General features: G+C 46.9%; 1 protein-coding gene across 2 annotated transcripts in view; it reads right to left on the minus strand.

The window, feature by feature from the left end:
• The window catches only part of DGCR8 (DGCR8 microprocessor complex subunit), a 34,365-nt gene that overhangs the window by 2,245 nt on the left and 14,825 nt on the right, over positions 1 to 17,295 (minus strand). For both annotated transcript variants that reach the window (XM_036104193.2, XM_036104191.2), the window contains exons 9-13: positions 16,947 to 17,029; positions 4,068 to 4,168; positions 3,642 to 3,748; positions 2,284 to 2,411; positions 718 to 831 (exon numbers count right to left, since the gene is read on the minus strand). In XM_036104193.2, the coding sequence (XP_035960086.1) occupies positions 718 to 831; positions 2,284 to 2,411; positions 3,642 to 3,748; positions 4,068 to 4,168; positions 16,947 to 17,029 (533 nt within the window). The remainder of the gene's footprint in view (positions 1 to 717; positions 832 to 2,283; positions 2,412 to 3,641; positions 3,749 to 4,067; positions 4,169 to 16,946; positions 17,030 to 17,295) is intronic.

Genomic DNA, 17,295 nt, shown 5'->3' on the forward strand with positions numbered 1-17,295 from the left:
AAGTGAAAGGCCAAGGAAGTTACAGCCACCAGGGACAAGCCACGTGGGTGGGTCTCTCTCCCCGCTCCAACTTGAGGGCAGAAGTGAGGCATCTCCTGGGCCAGAAAAGCCAAATAAAACCTTCTCAGGGTTTTATACAGGCCCAGGCAAAGACCACAGCTGAAAAAGGTCCTAAAGCCTAGAAGCCCCTCAGGCGGGTAGCTTCAGGAAGCTTCACCAGGACCGAGCCTTACCCGGGTCAAATTGTCCTGTGAGCAATGCTCCTCTCTCACAGAAATGCCAAGGGCCTGAAGAAGAGGTCCATGATGGCGGTCTGTCACCCACATGACCCTGAGTAAGGGAGGCCTGGCAGGTGCACTGTACCTGCCTTCAAACAGCTGGTACTGGGTGGAAACACCCAGAAGCCAGGCCCTTCACAGCTGTAGGCCAGGGCTGAGAGCTCTATAATGTAACTAAAAAATGAAGTGATTTGATGCAAGTATCATGAATGCTGAAACACAAAGAAAAGGAAATCTACTCTGGAAGTATTGAGGACTCACTGGGAAGAGGGAGCACTACACAAGCATCAGGAGCCAGGGATGGGTTCCTGCGGGCTGACTTTACCCCCACAGCTGCCAGTATGACCTTGACTCGACACCCCTCCCCTCCCTTGAGGGCAAGGGGATGAGGGAGTAGAGGGGCCATGGCCTGTGGTGCTGGCCAAGCCTGCATGCTCACCCTCTCCTCGGCCAGCCTCTTCATCTCCTCCTGCAGCTTGCTCAGGATGTGCAGGTTTGGCTTGTTCTTCTTGGCATACTGCTGCAGCTCAATCACGCTCTTATCCGAGGTCTCCTGGGGGAGCACAGTGCCTCACTCTCAGGAATGCCCGGGGCAGACCTCATCGACACACTGTGGCCAGCAGCCAGAGCTGCATGGCCCCAGACCGGCTGCCCCACCCTCAACCCACACCCGGCAGGCTGACAAAGCCACAGAGAACGTAGACCAGTCCATGGCTGCCCAGCTCACTTTCTGACCATGCCATCCCCACTTCTGCCTCACCCTCAGCAGGAAGAAGCAATAGCATCTTCCCTTCATAAGGCAAGGGCACCCAGGCAACCAGCTGCCTCCACTCCTGCCATCGGTGCTGAGCACTCGCACTGCCCAGACCCTCAGAACGGAATGACCAGAGCACAGCCTCAGTCAGCAGAATGGCACGCTGCCAGATGGGACATACCCTGGCACTGGGGTCCAGCTGGGAGCCCATTAGCCCAAGACACAGGGCTCTCTACATATCTGTGTGCCCTATGACCTTCAGTGCAGGACCAAGCTGTCCTGAGGCCCTTCCTGGGTGAAGAGGCCATCTCTGAGGACATCTGCAGTGCCTTGCACCTGTCCTCCAAAAGATGCAAGCTAGCACTGTGCCTAGACCAGACCCTCGCCCTCCAACCTCGGGACGGTTTCCACTCATGGGCCAAAGCAGGCTTTCTCTCTCTCAATCTTAGTCCAACCAAGATGCTGCACAAAAGTAAGGCATATAAAGGCGGAAGTCAGCCTCATCTGCACTGCATCTGAGTTATATCAGCAACTCACCTTGAGGTTCCTCTAAGCACCCTACGAGCCCAGTGTCACCTCCTTCACCCCATCTTGTCAAGTCCCAAATGAGCGCCTCTTCAGGGATGCCACAATGACCACCCCTCCCCTTACTGGGGTGCCAATAACCCAAACTATTTCTGGAAACATCAGGGGAAAACTTAAAAACCATAAACACCTCCCAGTATTTCCTTCCACCTCACAGAGCACACAAACCTAAGGGTATTGATTTAAATCTCAACAACTCAGCAAAACAGCAGAAACTAACCAGATGACATACAAGGTAAACTGGTATTCATAGCCAGGAAAAGCTGCCCTGCATCTCTTACTCTCCCTCAAGCTCCTAGGGGTCCTCAAATTAATCCAAGGGCTTCCAGCCCCGTGGGGCTAAGGGCAGGGGACAACAGGGCTCAGCTCAGAAGCTTCCTCTCCACTTGGGCTGTCAGCACCACCAGCTGCACCTCCTGCTGGGCAGGCCCTTCCCACACAGCCAGTGCCAGGCCCAGGCTTCTCAGGGAGGGAGACACAGCATGAATGACCTCCCACCCCCAAGGTCACAGACGTGGCCAGCAGAGGGCCCAAGAGGCAGCACTGAACAAGAGCAGAGCTGCCCAACTTTGTCCCGTGACAGCAGGACCCCAAACACGTGCCCCATGGTGGGGGAGGAGGATGAGAAGCATGGAGGCTGCCCTAGGCCCAGGGGGACCCAGTTACCTGTTTGACCATCTTGCTGCTTTCGCGGCCATACATGCGAAGTAAAGACCCCCAGTTCTTGACATGTGGGTGCAGCAGCTGAAGGATTTTCTGAGAGGCTAACTGTTTTCCAACTCTCTTATTCTTACCTGTGAGGAAGACAAAATGTGGAGAGGGAGTCCCTAACATCCAGCCAACACGGCCAGCTCTCTGAAACAGGAGCACACCTGCCATGCCCCCACCCAGCTGAGGGCATGTTCTACAAGAGGGGGTAGAGACGTGTTCTAGCCCTGCACTGGGGACCAGGTCTCACAAAGCTGAGGCCAGGACCCACCCCACCCCACCCCACTTTACAGAAGAGCCCCCTCAGAGACTCAGGAAATCAGCACAGGCCCAAGGTATAGCTGACGAGGCCTCCCTCCCACCACACCCCACACTTCCGAGACAAAGACAAACAACAATGAGTGTCGGCAGGCACAGGGGAGGACAGACTCCGCCAGAAAGCCCAGAGGAGTTTCCAGGGGGTGCATGCACTTTGGGGGGGTTTCTATGCAGAGGGAAGGCAGGGCCAAGGAGCAGAGTGGGTCTGGAGAACAGTGAGTGCCAGGAGACACCTATGGCTAGGCAGAGCAAGGCGGGCCACACTTCCCAGAAGCGGGGGGGGTGGGGGGTGGGGGGGGTGTCAATGGCCCAGAGTCCCTCCTCCGCCCCGCCTGCCTGCTCCAGAAGGTGGCTCCGTGAGGACTGGTGCCTGCTGGATCACGGGGACAGCTGGGTGTGCAAGTGGTTCTGTGATTTTCCGAGGGACAACTGGTATGTTACCTTCCAATTTACACAGCACCGGTTTTGTGTTTATAATAGTCATACAAGGTTTTCTTTTAAAATATTTAAAAGTTTTAAAAAGTGGTTACTCCAAGAACCAAATTCGGTAAAGAGTGCAGGTGGTGCACACAGACACCGGAACACAGGGACACCGAGTATGGCAGGCCAGGGGCTCTGCTGCCATTCCAGGACACCCCTCCTCCTGCCACAGGGACCACGGGCTGGATGGGGCACTGGTGGCAGGAGGGGAACACACGGTCTAACCCAAACGATCAGCCCAATCCCAGGCACCAGGAGGACAGGGATGGTGTGGGCAGGACTCCCATGGTCCTGCCTGCGGGTGACTGCCTTTCCGAGGTCGAGAGGAGATGCCAGTGGACACACTGCAGGCAGTCAGCACCCAAGGCAGGAGCTCAGGAAAGATGCCAGAGCAGTGGCCAGAGACCAAGCCACAGAGGCTCAGGGCTGCCAGAGAGGCCACAAAGCAGGGAGCCACCGCCCCAGCAGTCATGAGAAATTGTGACGGGGTGGCCAGAAGCAGGGGAGGCAGTCCTTACACCAGCCGCGCACTGTGTGTTTGCCGCACGCCATGACATATTCGCTCTTCTGGTTTTTACCAGGAACCACTTCAAACTTGATGGATGTGTCACCCATTCCATGGTTTCTAGAGACAAGAGGTGACATCAGCTGAGAAGGGAGGAAACAGCAACTTCAGGAAAGCCCTTTAAAGGCTCTCTGAAGACAGTGCCAACTCTTTCCCCAAACCGCTTCTCAGCTGAGAAGGAGGGCAGTCTTTGCGTACACCCCATCACGGGCTCTGACTGACCGCCAGGCACGAGGGGCTTCTGTGCATGCACGGAATACTTGCAACAGCCCCACCTTTAACAGCACCTCTTAAGCCAGGATAAATGGCTAGTAAAGACACTGGGCACCAAAAGAGAAGCCCCCATGACCGCTCTCAGGAGGGGAAGCACCCGCCCTACCTTTTAAGGCACTCGTGGAGGATCTGATAGGGAGACAACAGTCCGGCCTTGCTGGTCAGCTCGTAGACCCGTGAGTCCTCGATACTGATGTGGTTAAAATACTACAAAACAAAGCAGCCACTCCTAAGTGCTGGACTGAGCCTGCTGGACGCGCAGAGCTGCTCCCCATGCTGTCTGCTTGCCCCAGAAGTTTCCTGTCCTCTTTACTGCCTCAAGGAGCATGTCACACCCCCACCTCACTGTCCAGCTGCCCCTCTGAGACGGGACGAGCAGTGCTGTGCTAGGTTGGAGAGAACATATTGCAACAGGGTGGTAGAGCCTGGTGCTGCCTGGGAGCCTTTGCTGAATCTAAGTTTGAACAAACAATTAGTCAGAAATCTAAAGACAGACAACCTTAGGAGAAAAATGTGAAGATCATCGTGAGACTATAGAAGAAAGAAGGTAAGTCAAGACAAAAAGCAATGTACTCTAAAAAGGGCAAGCCTCCTGAAGGCTGCAAAGGGCCTGGCCTTGCTCCCGTTTCAAACACAAAGTCATCCGTCCTGGCTCTGAAACCAATCACTATGAGAACCAGAGAACAGAACTACTAAGAAGGGTTAATGAGACACCACTTAATCCGTTTTTTAGGGGAAAAAAGGCAAGTTCTGCACAACAGAGGCAGGCAGCAGCCAGGAAGTGGCTCTGACTCCAACCAGGCTTGGGCCTCTGCTGAGCCACCCCCAGTGAAGGGAGGCCATGGCCTATCCATTCAGCACAGCCCACCTCCATAACAAGGTACCACAAAAAGGGTGGCTTATTTTCTCACATTTCTGGAGGCCAAAAGTCCAAAAGCAAGGAGTCAGCAGGCCACATTCCCTTTGAAACCTCTCAGGAAGATCATTCCTTGGCTTTCCCAGGTTCTGACAGCCCCAAGCTTTCCTTGACTTGTGGCAGCATCACTCCCATCTCCACATGGTCCCCTCTCCATCTCCCTGCCTCTTCTTGTAAGAACATAACACTGCTGCTGTGGGGACGGAGGCACGGGTTCCTCTCCCTCCACCAGCGGACTCACTTTGACTGAGTCAAGAAAAGCAAGGTACTATTTCTGAAGAGGATTCCTGATTCTGGTGAGCTGAAAATCTCCCTGCTCTCATTTGGCTATTGTCTTCCAACAGGTCCCCACAGGATACCTCCACTTACAAGTGCCCATATCAGCGTGGATCAGTTTCCAAGGAAAGTTATTCACCAAGACGTCAAGCCCTGGACCCATCCTCAATGGCTGGCCAGGTAGCCAAACCATCAGCGGAGGCTGGCTCTCTCATTCAGCCTATGAGGACCAGTCTGTAACCGGCAGCCAGCACCTGGGCTATGGACCAGGCTGAGTAGGTGGAAAACAACCTGTGTGCCCAGGATCCTCCCTGCAAGAGCCGAGGTGCACACATAGAGCTGGAGAACACATACTCAGAAGCCCAAAGACATCCAACAGCCGCAGGCAAAGGCCGGCACCACAGTTACCTGCACCAAGGGCCACAGCCACATGTGGCTCATGGTTAACCTATGAGGGGCATATAGGAACTGCAGCACAAAGGGCAGAAGTGACCCACTGACAACAGTATGCAAGAAGCCTGGAGAATCAGTGCCCAACAGACATTGAAGGACCATGAGGGAGCACCACAGACAGCCCAGCACCCATAAATTCAACAATTTAGAGAAAATGGACCAATTCCTTAAAAAATACAAACTACCCAAACTGCCCTTTTCAAGAAGCTGATACAACTTTCCCGCAGAGAAAACTACACATGCAGATGACTTCATTGGTGACAACTGCCAAACATTTGAGAGAGAAAAAAAAAACACCACCAATTCTAGAGAATCTTTCAAAAAACCTTAAGAGGAGGAACAACTGCCAATTCATTTTATGATGTTAGTAGTACTCTGTTATTAACACCAAAGAGAAAACTACAAACTAATATCCCTCATGAATACAGGTATAAAAATCCTAAACAGAGTATTAGCAATTCGCAACCAGTAACACATAAAAACAAATCTATGCCGTGCCCAAGTAGGACTTATCCCAGGGATGCAGTTTTTAAAAAATAAATCAATCAACCAAATTCACTCTATCAACAAATTAAAGAGGAAAAGGCCTATCAACAGGTACAGGAAGGGCATTTGACAAACTGCCAACACCCTTTCATGATAAAAACACTCAACAAACCAAGAATAGAAGAACCCTTCCTCAACCTGATAGAGGGCACCAACAAAAAACGGACAGCTAACATCACACTCAGTGGTCAGAGGCTGGATCCTTCCCGCCTAAGATCAGGAACAAGACTAGGATGTCCACTCTCCCCACTGCTACTCAACATGTAATGGAGCTTCTGGCCAGAACAGCAAGCCAAGAAAAAGAAATAAAAGGCATATAGATTGGAAAGGAAGAAATCCAACCACCTTTAATCTCAGTCAACCTAGTCTGTACACAGGAATTCCAAAGAAATCTACAGAAAAACTATTAGAACAAGTAACACAGTTTGCAAAGTGGCAAGACACACAGTCAACATACAGACAGTAAATTCCATCTCTCTACACTAGCAATCCACAGTCAGGACTGAAACTAAAGTGCTACTCACAACAGGTCCAAAACATGTGTGAAATACTTATGTCTAAATCTAAGAAAACGAGTGCAGGATCTGCACACTGGAGATGACCAAGCTACAATAAAAGACATGAACGAAGACCTCAATAAATGGGGAGACACACTGGGGTTGTGAACCGGAAGACTCAATACCGTTAGGAAGTACATTCTCCCCAAATTCATCTACAGATGTAACACAATTCCAATCAGAATCTCAACAGAACTTTCCATACTGACATACTGTTTCTTTATGGAAGGGCAAAGGAGCATGGTATGGAAGTACTTTTGAAAAAGAACAAAGTTGGAGGGTTCACACTATCTGATTTCAAGAATTCATGTCATTTGGGTGCCTGGGTGGTGCAGTCGGTTAAGCATCCGACTCTTGGTCTCAGCTCAGGTCGGGATCTCAGGGTTGTGAGATCGAGTCCTGCGCTGGGCTCCGCACTCAGTGGCGGAATCTGCTTGGGATTCTCTCACTCTCCCTCTGCCCCTGCCCCCGCCACAATCGTGCTCTCTCTCTCAAATAAATAAATCTTAAAAAAAGAAAGAAAAAAAAAAGGAATTCATGTCATCAAGAAGGTATGGCACTGGTGAAGGGACAGACACACAGACCAAGGAGACAGAACCAAATGTAGAGACAGACCCACACATACATGCTGCTCCCCACAGATGTGCAAAGGTATCCAGTTGAACACACACCTACCGTACAGCCCAGCAAGGCCATCTTGGGTGCTTATTTATCTACGCTCACATGGAAACCTGGACAGCCTCATAGCAACCAAGTGCTAATCACCCACAACTGGCAGTGTGCTCAACACCCCTCAATCAAGAAGGAAGAACACACCCAGCACTGCCCTGTAGTGGGCACGCTCAGCAGCAAAAATGACCCAACCATCGACACAGGCACCAACAGAGACGAATCCTACGTGCATCACTGAGTTGGAGCCTGGTTCTCGGGGTACCTACCCTGTGACTCCACTGATAAGACATTCGGGAACTGGCTAACCTAGGGAGACAGCTCAGTGCCTAGCAGGGTGAAAAGAGAGAATTCTGATGACAAAAGGACAGTTCAAGAGAACTGGGAGGGGGAAATTTGAAAATGTTCTTGATTGTGCTGTGGGTTACATGACAAAACTATATGCATGGTTCAAAACACAAAAGTGTACCAAAAAGTGCATTTAACTCTGTATAAATTAAAAAGTAAATTGGGGGAAAAAAAAAAACCAAAAAGGCAGAAACAACGGGTCGCTGATACCTAAATTCTAGAACAACCATGAACCAACCAGAACCCACAGGTATCTTTTTTTTTTTTTAAAGATTTTGTTTATTTATTTGACAGAGCGAGATACACAGCGGGAGAGAGAACACAAGCAGCGGGAGTGGGAGAGGGAGAAGCATGCTTCCCGCGGAGCGGGGAGCCCGATGCGGGGCTCGATCCCGGGACACTGGGATCATGACCCGAGCCGAAGGCAGATGCTTAACAACTGAGCCACCCAGGCGCCACCATCCCACAGGTATCTAAGAAGCAGTAAGATACTGAGAAGAAATCACCCCAGGTCTTGTGAATGGGCATGGTGCCAGTTCTGGTCATCCGTTTTTGCCTTTTTAATCAACATCAAACACGCCCTGCCCCAAGCCTCTACTTCCATGGCAGCTCTCAAACTCTGGATTTCTATATCCACGCCACCATTGCATGTGGACTTTGTGCCACTGTACCACAAGAACAGCAGGGCACAGCGAGAGCTCCCAAAGAACCAGGGCCCACTCAGCCCACCTTGGCATCCTGCTGTCCGTCCCCCGGGAGTCCACACAAGAAGGGAATGCCCTCACAGCCTGAGCTCTGGCACCACACCTCCACAGAAGCACCATGGGAAAGAGGGGCCACCACCTATCGAGCTACTCACAAGGATGTGACAGAAACACTGTCACAATTTTTTAGGAGCAAGAGAGCAAAATCAGTCAGGACTGAGCTGCTCTAACACATCCAACCTGACAGAGAAGCTACTCTCTTCTCTGACAAATTTTAAAACAAGGGAAAAATACATGGGGCACCTGGGTGGCTCAGTCGTTAAGCGTCTGCCCTCGGCTCAGGTCATGGTCCCAGAGTCCTGGGATGAGCCCCGCATCGGGCTCCCTGCTGAGCGTGAAGCCTGCTTCTCCCTCTCCCACTCCCCCTGCTGTGTTCCCTCTCTCACTGTGTCTCTGTCAAATAAATAAATAAAATCTGTAAAAATAAATAAATTAATAAATAAAACAAGGGAAAAATACAATGTGTATGTGTGCACACACCTATACAATTAAATTCTAAGTGTGAAAAACCCTCTCCAGAGGATGAGGATATTTTTGGCCATCGGACACATATTTGGTCCTTGTATCCAGTTCCTGGCATGGAGCTCCTAAAACCCTTAGAATTTCCTGAGCAACAGGTATATCTTTTGTTATTCAAACGAGCCCCTCTGGACCTCACCTGAGTTTATGCTAATGAGGAGGCTGGAGCGGGGGAGGGGTTGGGGTTGGTGGGGACCCTAGATAGTTTCATGATGGGAGCTTCATGATGGGGCTGGTCACCAGAAAGAGCAAACACAATTTAAGGACCTGTTCATCTGGCTGTCCATCTGTATCCTTTATAATAAACCAGTAAACATAAGGTGTTTCCCTGAGTTCTGAGAGTAGATTCTAAGAAAGTTCTAATTCAAGCAAATTAATGAAACTGAGGGAAGTCATGGGAACCCCTGAATCTGTCCTTGGCTGGGCAATGTGGGTGGCCTGGGCACCCCATTTGTGGCTGGAGTGGGAAGTGTGGGCAGTCTTTTGGGATTGAAGCAACTCCATGTAGACAGTGTGAGAACTGAGCAGAGTTGTAGACACCTCGCTGACGTCAGAGAATTGGAGAAGTGACATGGAAAAGCCCCTTGTGTGTACAAGGGAACTTTTACCTGGGATTTCCAAGCTGCCCATGTGGTATCCTCCACCTGAGGAAACCTCCTCTTTCTCAGCCTACTTTCTGATGTCATTTCTAGAAAGATCCCTCACTTTCCAGACGAGCCCCAGAATACATGGCCAGAACCTGAATCTTACTACTATTCGGCACAACCTGAGGCACAAATCCCTGAAACCCACAGCACCTGTCCTGGCAGATGCCTCAGGCAAATGCAAATGCCTCACTAGAGGTGCTGATGGGAAAAGCTCCAAGGAAAAGGCTGCAGCCACAATGACCTTGCAGACTGAGGGCAGGAGGAAAGGTGGAGGACGAAAGAACAGAGCACAAAGACTGCCAGCTGGTCATCATTAAACCATGCACCTCCAACAGAGAAGAGGTAACCACCGGCCTCTGATCACCAAGTGTACCCTGATCACAAAGTGTGAGGCAGTGACAAGGCTGATGGTAAAGTCTAGAGAGAGCTTGCAGCCCTCCAGGTGCACATCCCATTGCATGGCCACATATGAGGAGGCCGCAATGCAGGTGGTAGGACTGCGAAGGGCAGCTGGGACAGAGCAGGGAACTGGAGCGACAGGCCACTATGCAACACACATATCCTGCCAACGCTGGAGGAGCCATGGAACACACCCTAGGTCCCTGTGCTGGCCAGAATGAAACTGGGTGGTCCCTGCTTAGGGAACTACAATGGTGCTAAACACAAGTGAACTAAAACTAGAGCAAGCACAGAGACTTTCAGATTTAAAAACTGTAATGAGCTGCTTATTCATTCAACCACCAACCAAGGAAGATGCTGGTATCTTAGAGGCCACAACACTAAAGAGAGACTGTCTTGGATGTTATCTTGAAACCAGGCATTCCTAACGCTTGTTCTACTAACCCTGGAGAATTTTCCATTATCTCAACATGTCAAAAAATTTTCAAGTCAACTGTAATTTACTGAGTTACTTTAAACTTTACCATAATAGCCACAGGCAAGGGGTGTGTGTGTCCTGCAAGATACCCCATTCCCCCCACCACCAGTGGCCAACAGCAGAGCCTGCTCAGATAAGCTGCTGTGACAAAACAAAGTTCCCATCCTCCAAAAAGGCTGCTGGAGCCACACATCCCCTGCCTGCAGAATAGTCTAGGAAAGTCACTGTTATGGGTTGAAATATGTCCCCCCACAAATTCATATGTTGAAATCCTAACTCCCAGTATGCCATTATGTGACCTTTTTTGCAGACAGGATCCTTACAGAGGTAATCAAGTGAAAATGAAGTCATTAGGGTGGGCCCTAAGCCCAACACGACTACTGTCATTACAAAGAGAAGATTTGGAAATAAACACACAGACATGGAGAAAGCCTGTTACTAGTTATCTTCAACAGCTATCTCCAAATGAAGGAAAGAGGGCTGAAAGAGATCCTTCCCTCCCAGCTCCCAGAGGGAACCAACCCTGCTGACACTTTGATTTTAGAGGTCTAGACTCCAGAATTGTGAGGCAAAAAATTTCTGTTGTTTAAATCACCCAGGCTGTGGTATGTTGTTACGTCAGTCCTAGCAAACTAACAAAGTCACTAAATAGACAGCAACAAAAACAGCAAGAACAACAAATCTTGGGAAGGGGAGGTAATCTGACATCCAGAGTTGCCACATTACTTAAAGTGTCCAGGTTTTGACAAAAGAAATTATGAGATATGAAATGACACACAAATGTATATGCCCTACAAGATGGGAGAAAGCCATCAATACAAACCATCCCTGAGGAAACTGGACTTACTAAAGACTTTAAATCAGCTATAATAAATATGCTCAAAAAACTAAAAAAAAAAACAAACACACCATGTCTAAAGAATTAAAAGAAAGCACAAGAACAATATCTCACCAAACAGAATTTCAATAAAGACATAGAAATTATAAAAAAAATTCACTAGAGGGGTTCAAAAGCCGATTCGGTCAGAAGAAAGATCAGCAAACTTAAGACAGGCAAATCAAAGGGCAGGCAAATCAAAGGGGTGCCTGGGTGGCTCAATCGCTTGAGCTTCTGACTCTTGATCTCAGGGTCCTGAGTTCAAGCCCCGTACTGGTTGGGTTAATATCCAGTCTGAGGAACATTAAAAAAAAAAAAAAAGAGGAAAAAGACTAGTGACTATGAGGTCTGTGTGTCTATGAGACCTGTGGGATAGTGTGCGAGTATACCTGCTTACATATAATGGGAGTCCCAGAAAGAGAGGAGAAATAAAAGGGCAAAAAAAAAATATGTGAGGAAATAAAGGCTGAAACTTCCCAAGGATGAAAAACATTACATATTCAAGAAGTTCAACAAATTCCAAAATAATAAGCTAAAGAAATCTATACCTAGACATACCTGTCAAAGACCAAAGAGAAAACCTTGAAAACAGTAAGAGAAACAACTCATCAATATGACTCAGTAAGATGAACAACTGGCTTCTCATTCCTTGTAGAGGCCAGAAGGCAGTAGGATGACATATTCCCACTATGAAGAAAAAGAATGTCAACCAAGAATTCTATAACCAGCAAAACCATGCTTCAAAAAAGGGAATCAGGGGCGCCTGGGTGGCTCAGTTGGTTAAGCGACTCTGCATCGGGCTCGCTGCTCCGCGGAGAGCCTGCTTCTCCCTCTCCCACTCCCCCTGCTTGTGTTCCCTCTCTCGCTGTGTCTCTCTCTTGTCAAATAAATAAAAATCTTTAAAAAAAAAAAACAAAAAAGGGAATCATTAAGACATTCTCAGATCAACAAAACCTGAGAGAATCCACTGCTACCAGAACTGCCCTCCCAGAAATACTAAGAGCCTTCCAGCTGAAATAAAAGGAACACTACAGACTGTTAACAAACTGAGGGCACTACAGAAGGTAAAGATAACTATAGTAAATAAAAGACAATATAAACACATACTATTTCTACCTGAATTAAAAGACAACTACATAAAGCAATAATTATAAATCCATGTTTATGGACACACAACATACAGAGATGTCATTTGTGACAGTGAAAGCATAAAAGTGGGGGTAAATAGAGCTATACAGGAGCGAAGTTTTGTATATGATTGAAGTAAGCTGCCAATAGTCCAAGCTAGACTGTTTTTAGTTTAGATGTGACTGAAATTCCCTAGGACAACCACTGAGAAAATAACTAAAGTATCTAAGACAAAGAAGACAGTAATGGAGGAACTGAGGAATAGAAAGACATAAAACAGAAAGCAAACAGTGCCGTGGCATACATCAATTCTACCTTATCAGTAATTACATTTCAATGGACTAAGCACCCCACCCCCCCAACCCGCTGAAAAACAAAACAAAACAAAACAAGTCAATAAACTGAAATTAAAACAGGTGCCTGGCTGGCTCAGTCAGTGAAGCATACGACTCTTGATCTCAGGATTGTGAGTTCGAGCCCCATGTTGGGTGCAGAGATTATGTAAAAATGAAATCTTTAGGGGCGCCTGGGTGGCTCAGTTAAGCATCCCACTCTTCGTTTTGTCTCAGGTCATGGTCTCATGGGTGCTGGGATTGAGCAGGGCAGCTCCACGCTCAGTGGGAAGTCTGCATGGGGACTCTCTCCCTCTGCCCCTCCCCCCACTCTCATTCACTCTCTCTCAAATAAATTAATTCTTTAAAAATAAAATGAAATCTTCCCCAAAAATTGCCTAAGCCCTCAGATCAAAAGGCAGAGACTGACAGAAGGATAAAAACAAAACCCAATTATATGCTGTCTATAAGAGACATGATTTAGATTCAAAGTCACAAATAGGCTATAAGTAAAAAGAAGGAAACACATATCACACAAAGAGTAATTAAGAGAGTAGGAGTGACTATATCAGATAAAACTGACTCTAAGACAAAAATTGTTATTAGAAATAAAGGATATTTAATAATGACAAAGGGCCCATCTATCAAGATGACATTAATATCATAAACATTAAACAGAACTGACTTCTAGTTTCAACACTTGACACCAAATGAGTGGGTTTCCACACCAAGCAGTTCTAACGCTAACTGCCAGGAGTTGGAGCAGACTCCACAGGTTAAGGGCTCAGTCCCACAAGACTGTTGCCATCACTTGACCTCAAGTCCAGGTTGTCACCTGTGCTCTGAGCAGCTGTACAATACCGGTTCCCAACCCTTCCTCAGCTTCAGTAATTTTCCAGAACAGCTCACAGAGCTCAGGACAACAGTTTACTTAATAAAGAACTGGTTTATTACAAAAGGATATAACTCAGGAACAACCAGATTGAAAAGATAAATAAAGTATAAAGGGGTACAGAACTTCCATGCCTTCTCTGAGCATGCCATCTTTTTTAGCACCTCAATGTGTTCATCAACCCAGATGCTCTCTGAACCCCTTCAGTTTTGTTTTTTTTTTTTATGAAGGCTTCACTACACAGGCATAACTGATTACATCACTGGCCATTAGTGATTAGCTCAACCTCCACTGCCTCCTAAACACACACACACACACACACACAACACACATGGGAAAGGAGGGGCTGAAAGTTCTAACCCTCTAATTATATGGTAGATTCCACAGGCAACCAGCTCCCATTCAAAGGGATGGTCCAAAAGTCACTTTATTAACATAAACCCAGGTGTGGTTGAACGGGATGTGTTGGGGGAATCTAGCTGGCTCAGTTGGTGGAACATGCCAACTCATGATCTTGGGGTCTTGAGTCTGAGCCCCACGTTGGGTATAGAGATTACTTAAATAAATAAAATATAAAAAAAGAAAGAAAGGAGTGTGTTAAAAATAAGAAAAGACATTCCATTCACCTTTATCAACCTGCAGCTTTTTAAAGAACTGGGGACAAAAAACAAACATTAATATATTGTAGAAGCTCTGCACCAGGAACCAAGAACAAACACCAAACATATACCTCTTATTATATCACAATACCACAAACATGTATGTATCTAACAACAGCCCCAAAATACGTGAAGCAAAAATGGACAGAACTGAAGGGAGAAATAATTCAAGAATAACAGCTGGAGACTCCAGTACCCACTCTCAATAACAGACAGAAGGCAGGGCACCTGGGTGTCTCAGTCGGTTGGGCATCCAACTCTTGATTTCGGCTCAGGTTGAGACCTCAGGGTCGTGAGATTGAGCCCCGAGGTGGACTCGGACTCCGTGCTGGGCATGGAGCTTGCTTGGGATTCTGTCTCCCTCTGCCCCTCCCCCACCACGGGCGCGCACACGCCCACTCTCTCTCTCTCTCTCTCAAGGAAAAAAAAAAAAAAAACAGAAGAACAAGGCAGAAGACCAACAAAGATAGAGAACAAACACCATAACCCAACTGGACCTAACCAACACCTGCTTCACCCAGTAACAGCAGGAAGTGCACTCGCCTCATGCACACAGGTAACATTCTCCAGGGCAGACTGTATGCTAGGTCCTAAGACAAGCCTCAGTGAACTTAAAAGGACTGACTGAAATCATACAAACTATGTTTTCGAACCACACTGGAATTAAATTAAAGATCAACAACTAAAGGAAATTTGGGAAATTCACAAATATATGAAAAGTAAATATTCCTAAAATGACCAATCGTTCAAGGAAGAAATCCCAAGGGAAATTAGAAAAATACCCTGAGATGAACGAAAACAGAAACACAACACACTAAAGCTTATGGCCTGCAGTTAAAGTAGTACACAGAAAAAAATTTATAGCCATAAATTCCAGTATTTAAAAAGAACACCTCAAATCAATACCCTAACCTGAAAACACTAGAAAAGAACAAACTAAACCTAAGACTGGCCAAATAAAGTATTGAAATAAAGGCTAGAGCAGAAATAAATGAAATAGAAAATAAAAAAGGCAATAGGAAAAAAAAAACAAAACCAGAAGTTGGATCGTTGAAAGATCAATGACAGTGACAAACCTTAGACTGACCAAGAGAAAAACAGAGGGAAACTACTAAAATCAGGAGTGAATGCAGGATCAGCACCACAACCTTACCAAATAAAGCGGGTCATGAGGGCACACTATGAAAGATGTATGCCAATGAATGAGATAGCCTAGAGCAAACGGAAAAGTTCCTATAAAGATACAAAGTCCCCACACCAGCTCAAAATGCAGCAGGAAATCTGAAGAGAAGTGCACGTGAAAATTAAATAACGTAATTAAGTAATGTCAAAGTCCAGTCTAAACTCAGATGGTTTCACTGTGAATTCTACCAAATGTTTAAAAATTAATACTAACCTTTCACAAACTATTGCACACAAGAGAAAAGAACATTTTCACCTCATTCTGTAAAGACAGTATTCCCCCAACATCACACATTACAAGAAAACTACAGACCAGTATCCCTTATAAATATAGCTGCAGAAATCCTTAACAAAATACCAGCACGCTAAATCCAGCAACACATAAAACTTAGGTACAACAAAACCAAGTGGAATTTGTCCCAGAATCCAAGATTGGTTTAATATTCAAAAACCCACGCAATATACCACTAATATGAATAAAGTAAAAGACAAAAACCACACAATCATCTCAATAGAAGAAGGAAAAACATTTGACAAAATCCAACATCCATTCCTGAAAAAAACTCTCAGCAAAACAGAAGGAAACTTCCTCAATCGGATAAAACCCACAGCTAACACAGCATGGTTTAAAAAGAAGCCAGTCAATAAAGGACCACATGTCATATGATTCCACTGATATGAAGTGTCCAGAGCTAGCAAATCCATCAAGACAGAAAGGAGATTAGTGGTTGCCAGGGATTGAGGGGCTGGGGGACACGGAGAATTAGGAGTGATTGCTAATGGGTACGGGGTTTCCTTTTAGAAAGATGAAAATATTCTAAAATTAGACCATTGTGATGAAGGCACAACTCTGAATATATGAAAATCCACTCAACAGTATGGTTTAAAGGAGCAAAATGTATGGTATATACAGATCAAAAGAGCAGTTATAAAAAAGAAAGCCTTCTTCAGAGTTTGAAAAGCCCTCACTACAAATAACCATAGATTCATATCTACCCAAAAAGGTTTACAAGTAGTTTTAAACAGTTCTTAATACAAAGAACAACATAACTTACAGACTCTGTCTCAAAGATTCCCACCATGGATCTACAGTCAGGGGAGAGCTGACTGTGCACATTCTTTGCCACCCATTACAAGACACAGGGGGCAAAAATCTCAGAAAAAAATGACATTTCCCCGCCTTGCTTGCACAAAGACAAACACGTTTCCCTTTATGAAATATGAACAAACAAAAATCACCTGGAGCTTGGATGATTTAAATCCATACCTGCACTAGCCTGGGGGGTGGCGCAGACACTGCCTTGGAGCCACAGGTCTAGACAGAGCAGGATTATGACACTCACCTCAAGCTCTTCACTGTCTTTGGGCTTCTCCTCAGAGGTCTGTTTGACAAAGTCAGGGATAAGGATCTCCAGCGTAGCTCGGGCTACGAAAAGAAAAACCCCAAGGGTGAGGGCTTGGACCCAGCTTGCTTCCTGACTCCAGAGCAAGCTGCACGCTGGCTCCTGCGCAGGGCCAAGGTTCCCATGGCTCAGAGGGAAGCAAGGGCCCTGGGGAACAGCACTGCTTCCAAGGCAGGGAGAGTAGAGGATGGAGGAGCACATCCTGAGCAAAGGACGCAGTGGGGCAAGTGTTAGGCTGTGGGCAGCCTCCTAAGCCACAAAAGCTGCATGTACTCTTGCCCTGAGGTAC

The sequence above is a fragment of the Halichoerus grypus genome, chromosome 13 (genome assembly GCF_964656455.1).
Source record: "Halichoerus grypus chromosome 13, mHalGry1.hap1.1, whole genome shotgun sequence".
NCBI lineage: Eukaryota > Metazoa > Chordata > Mammalia > Carnivora > Phocidae > Halichoerus > Halichoerus grypus.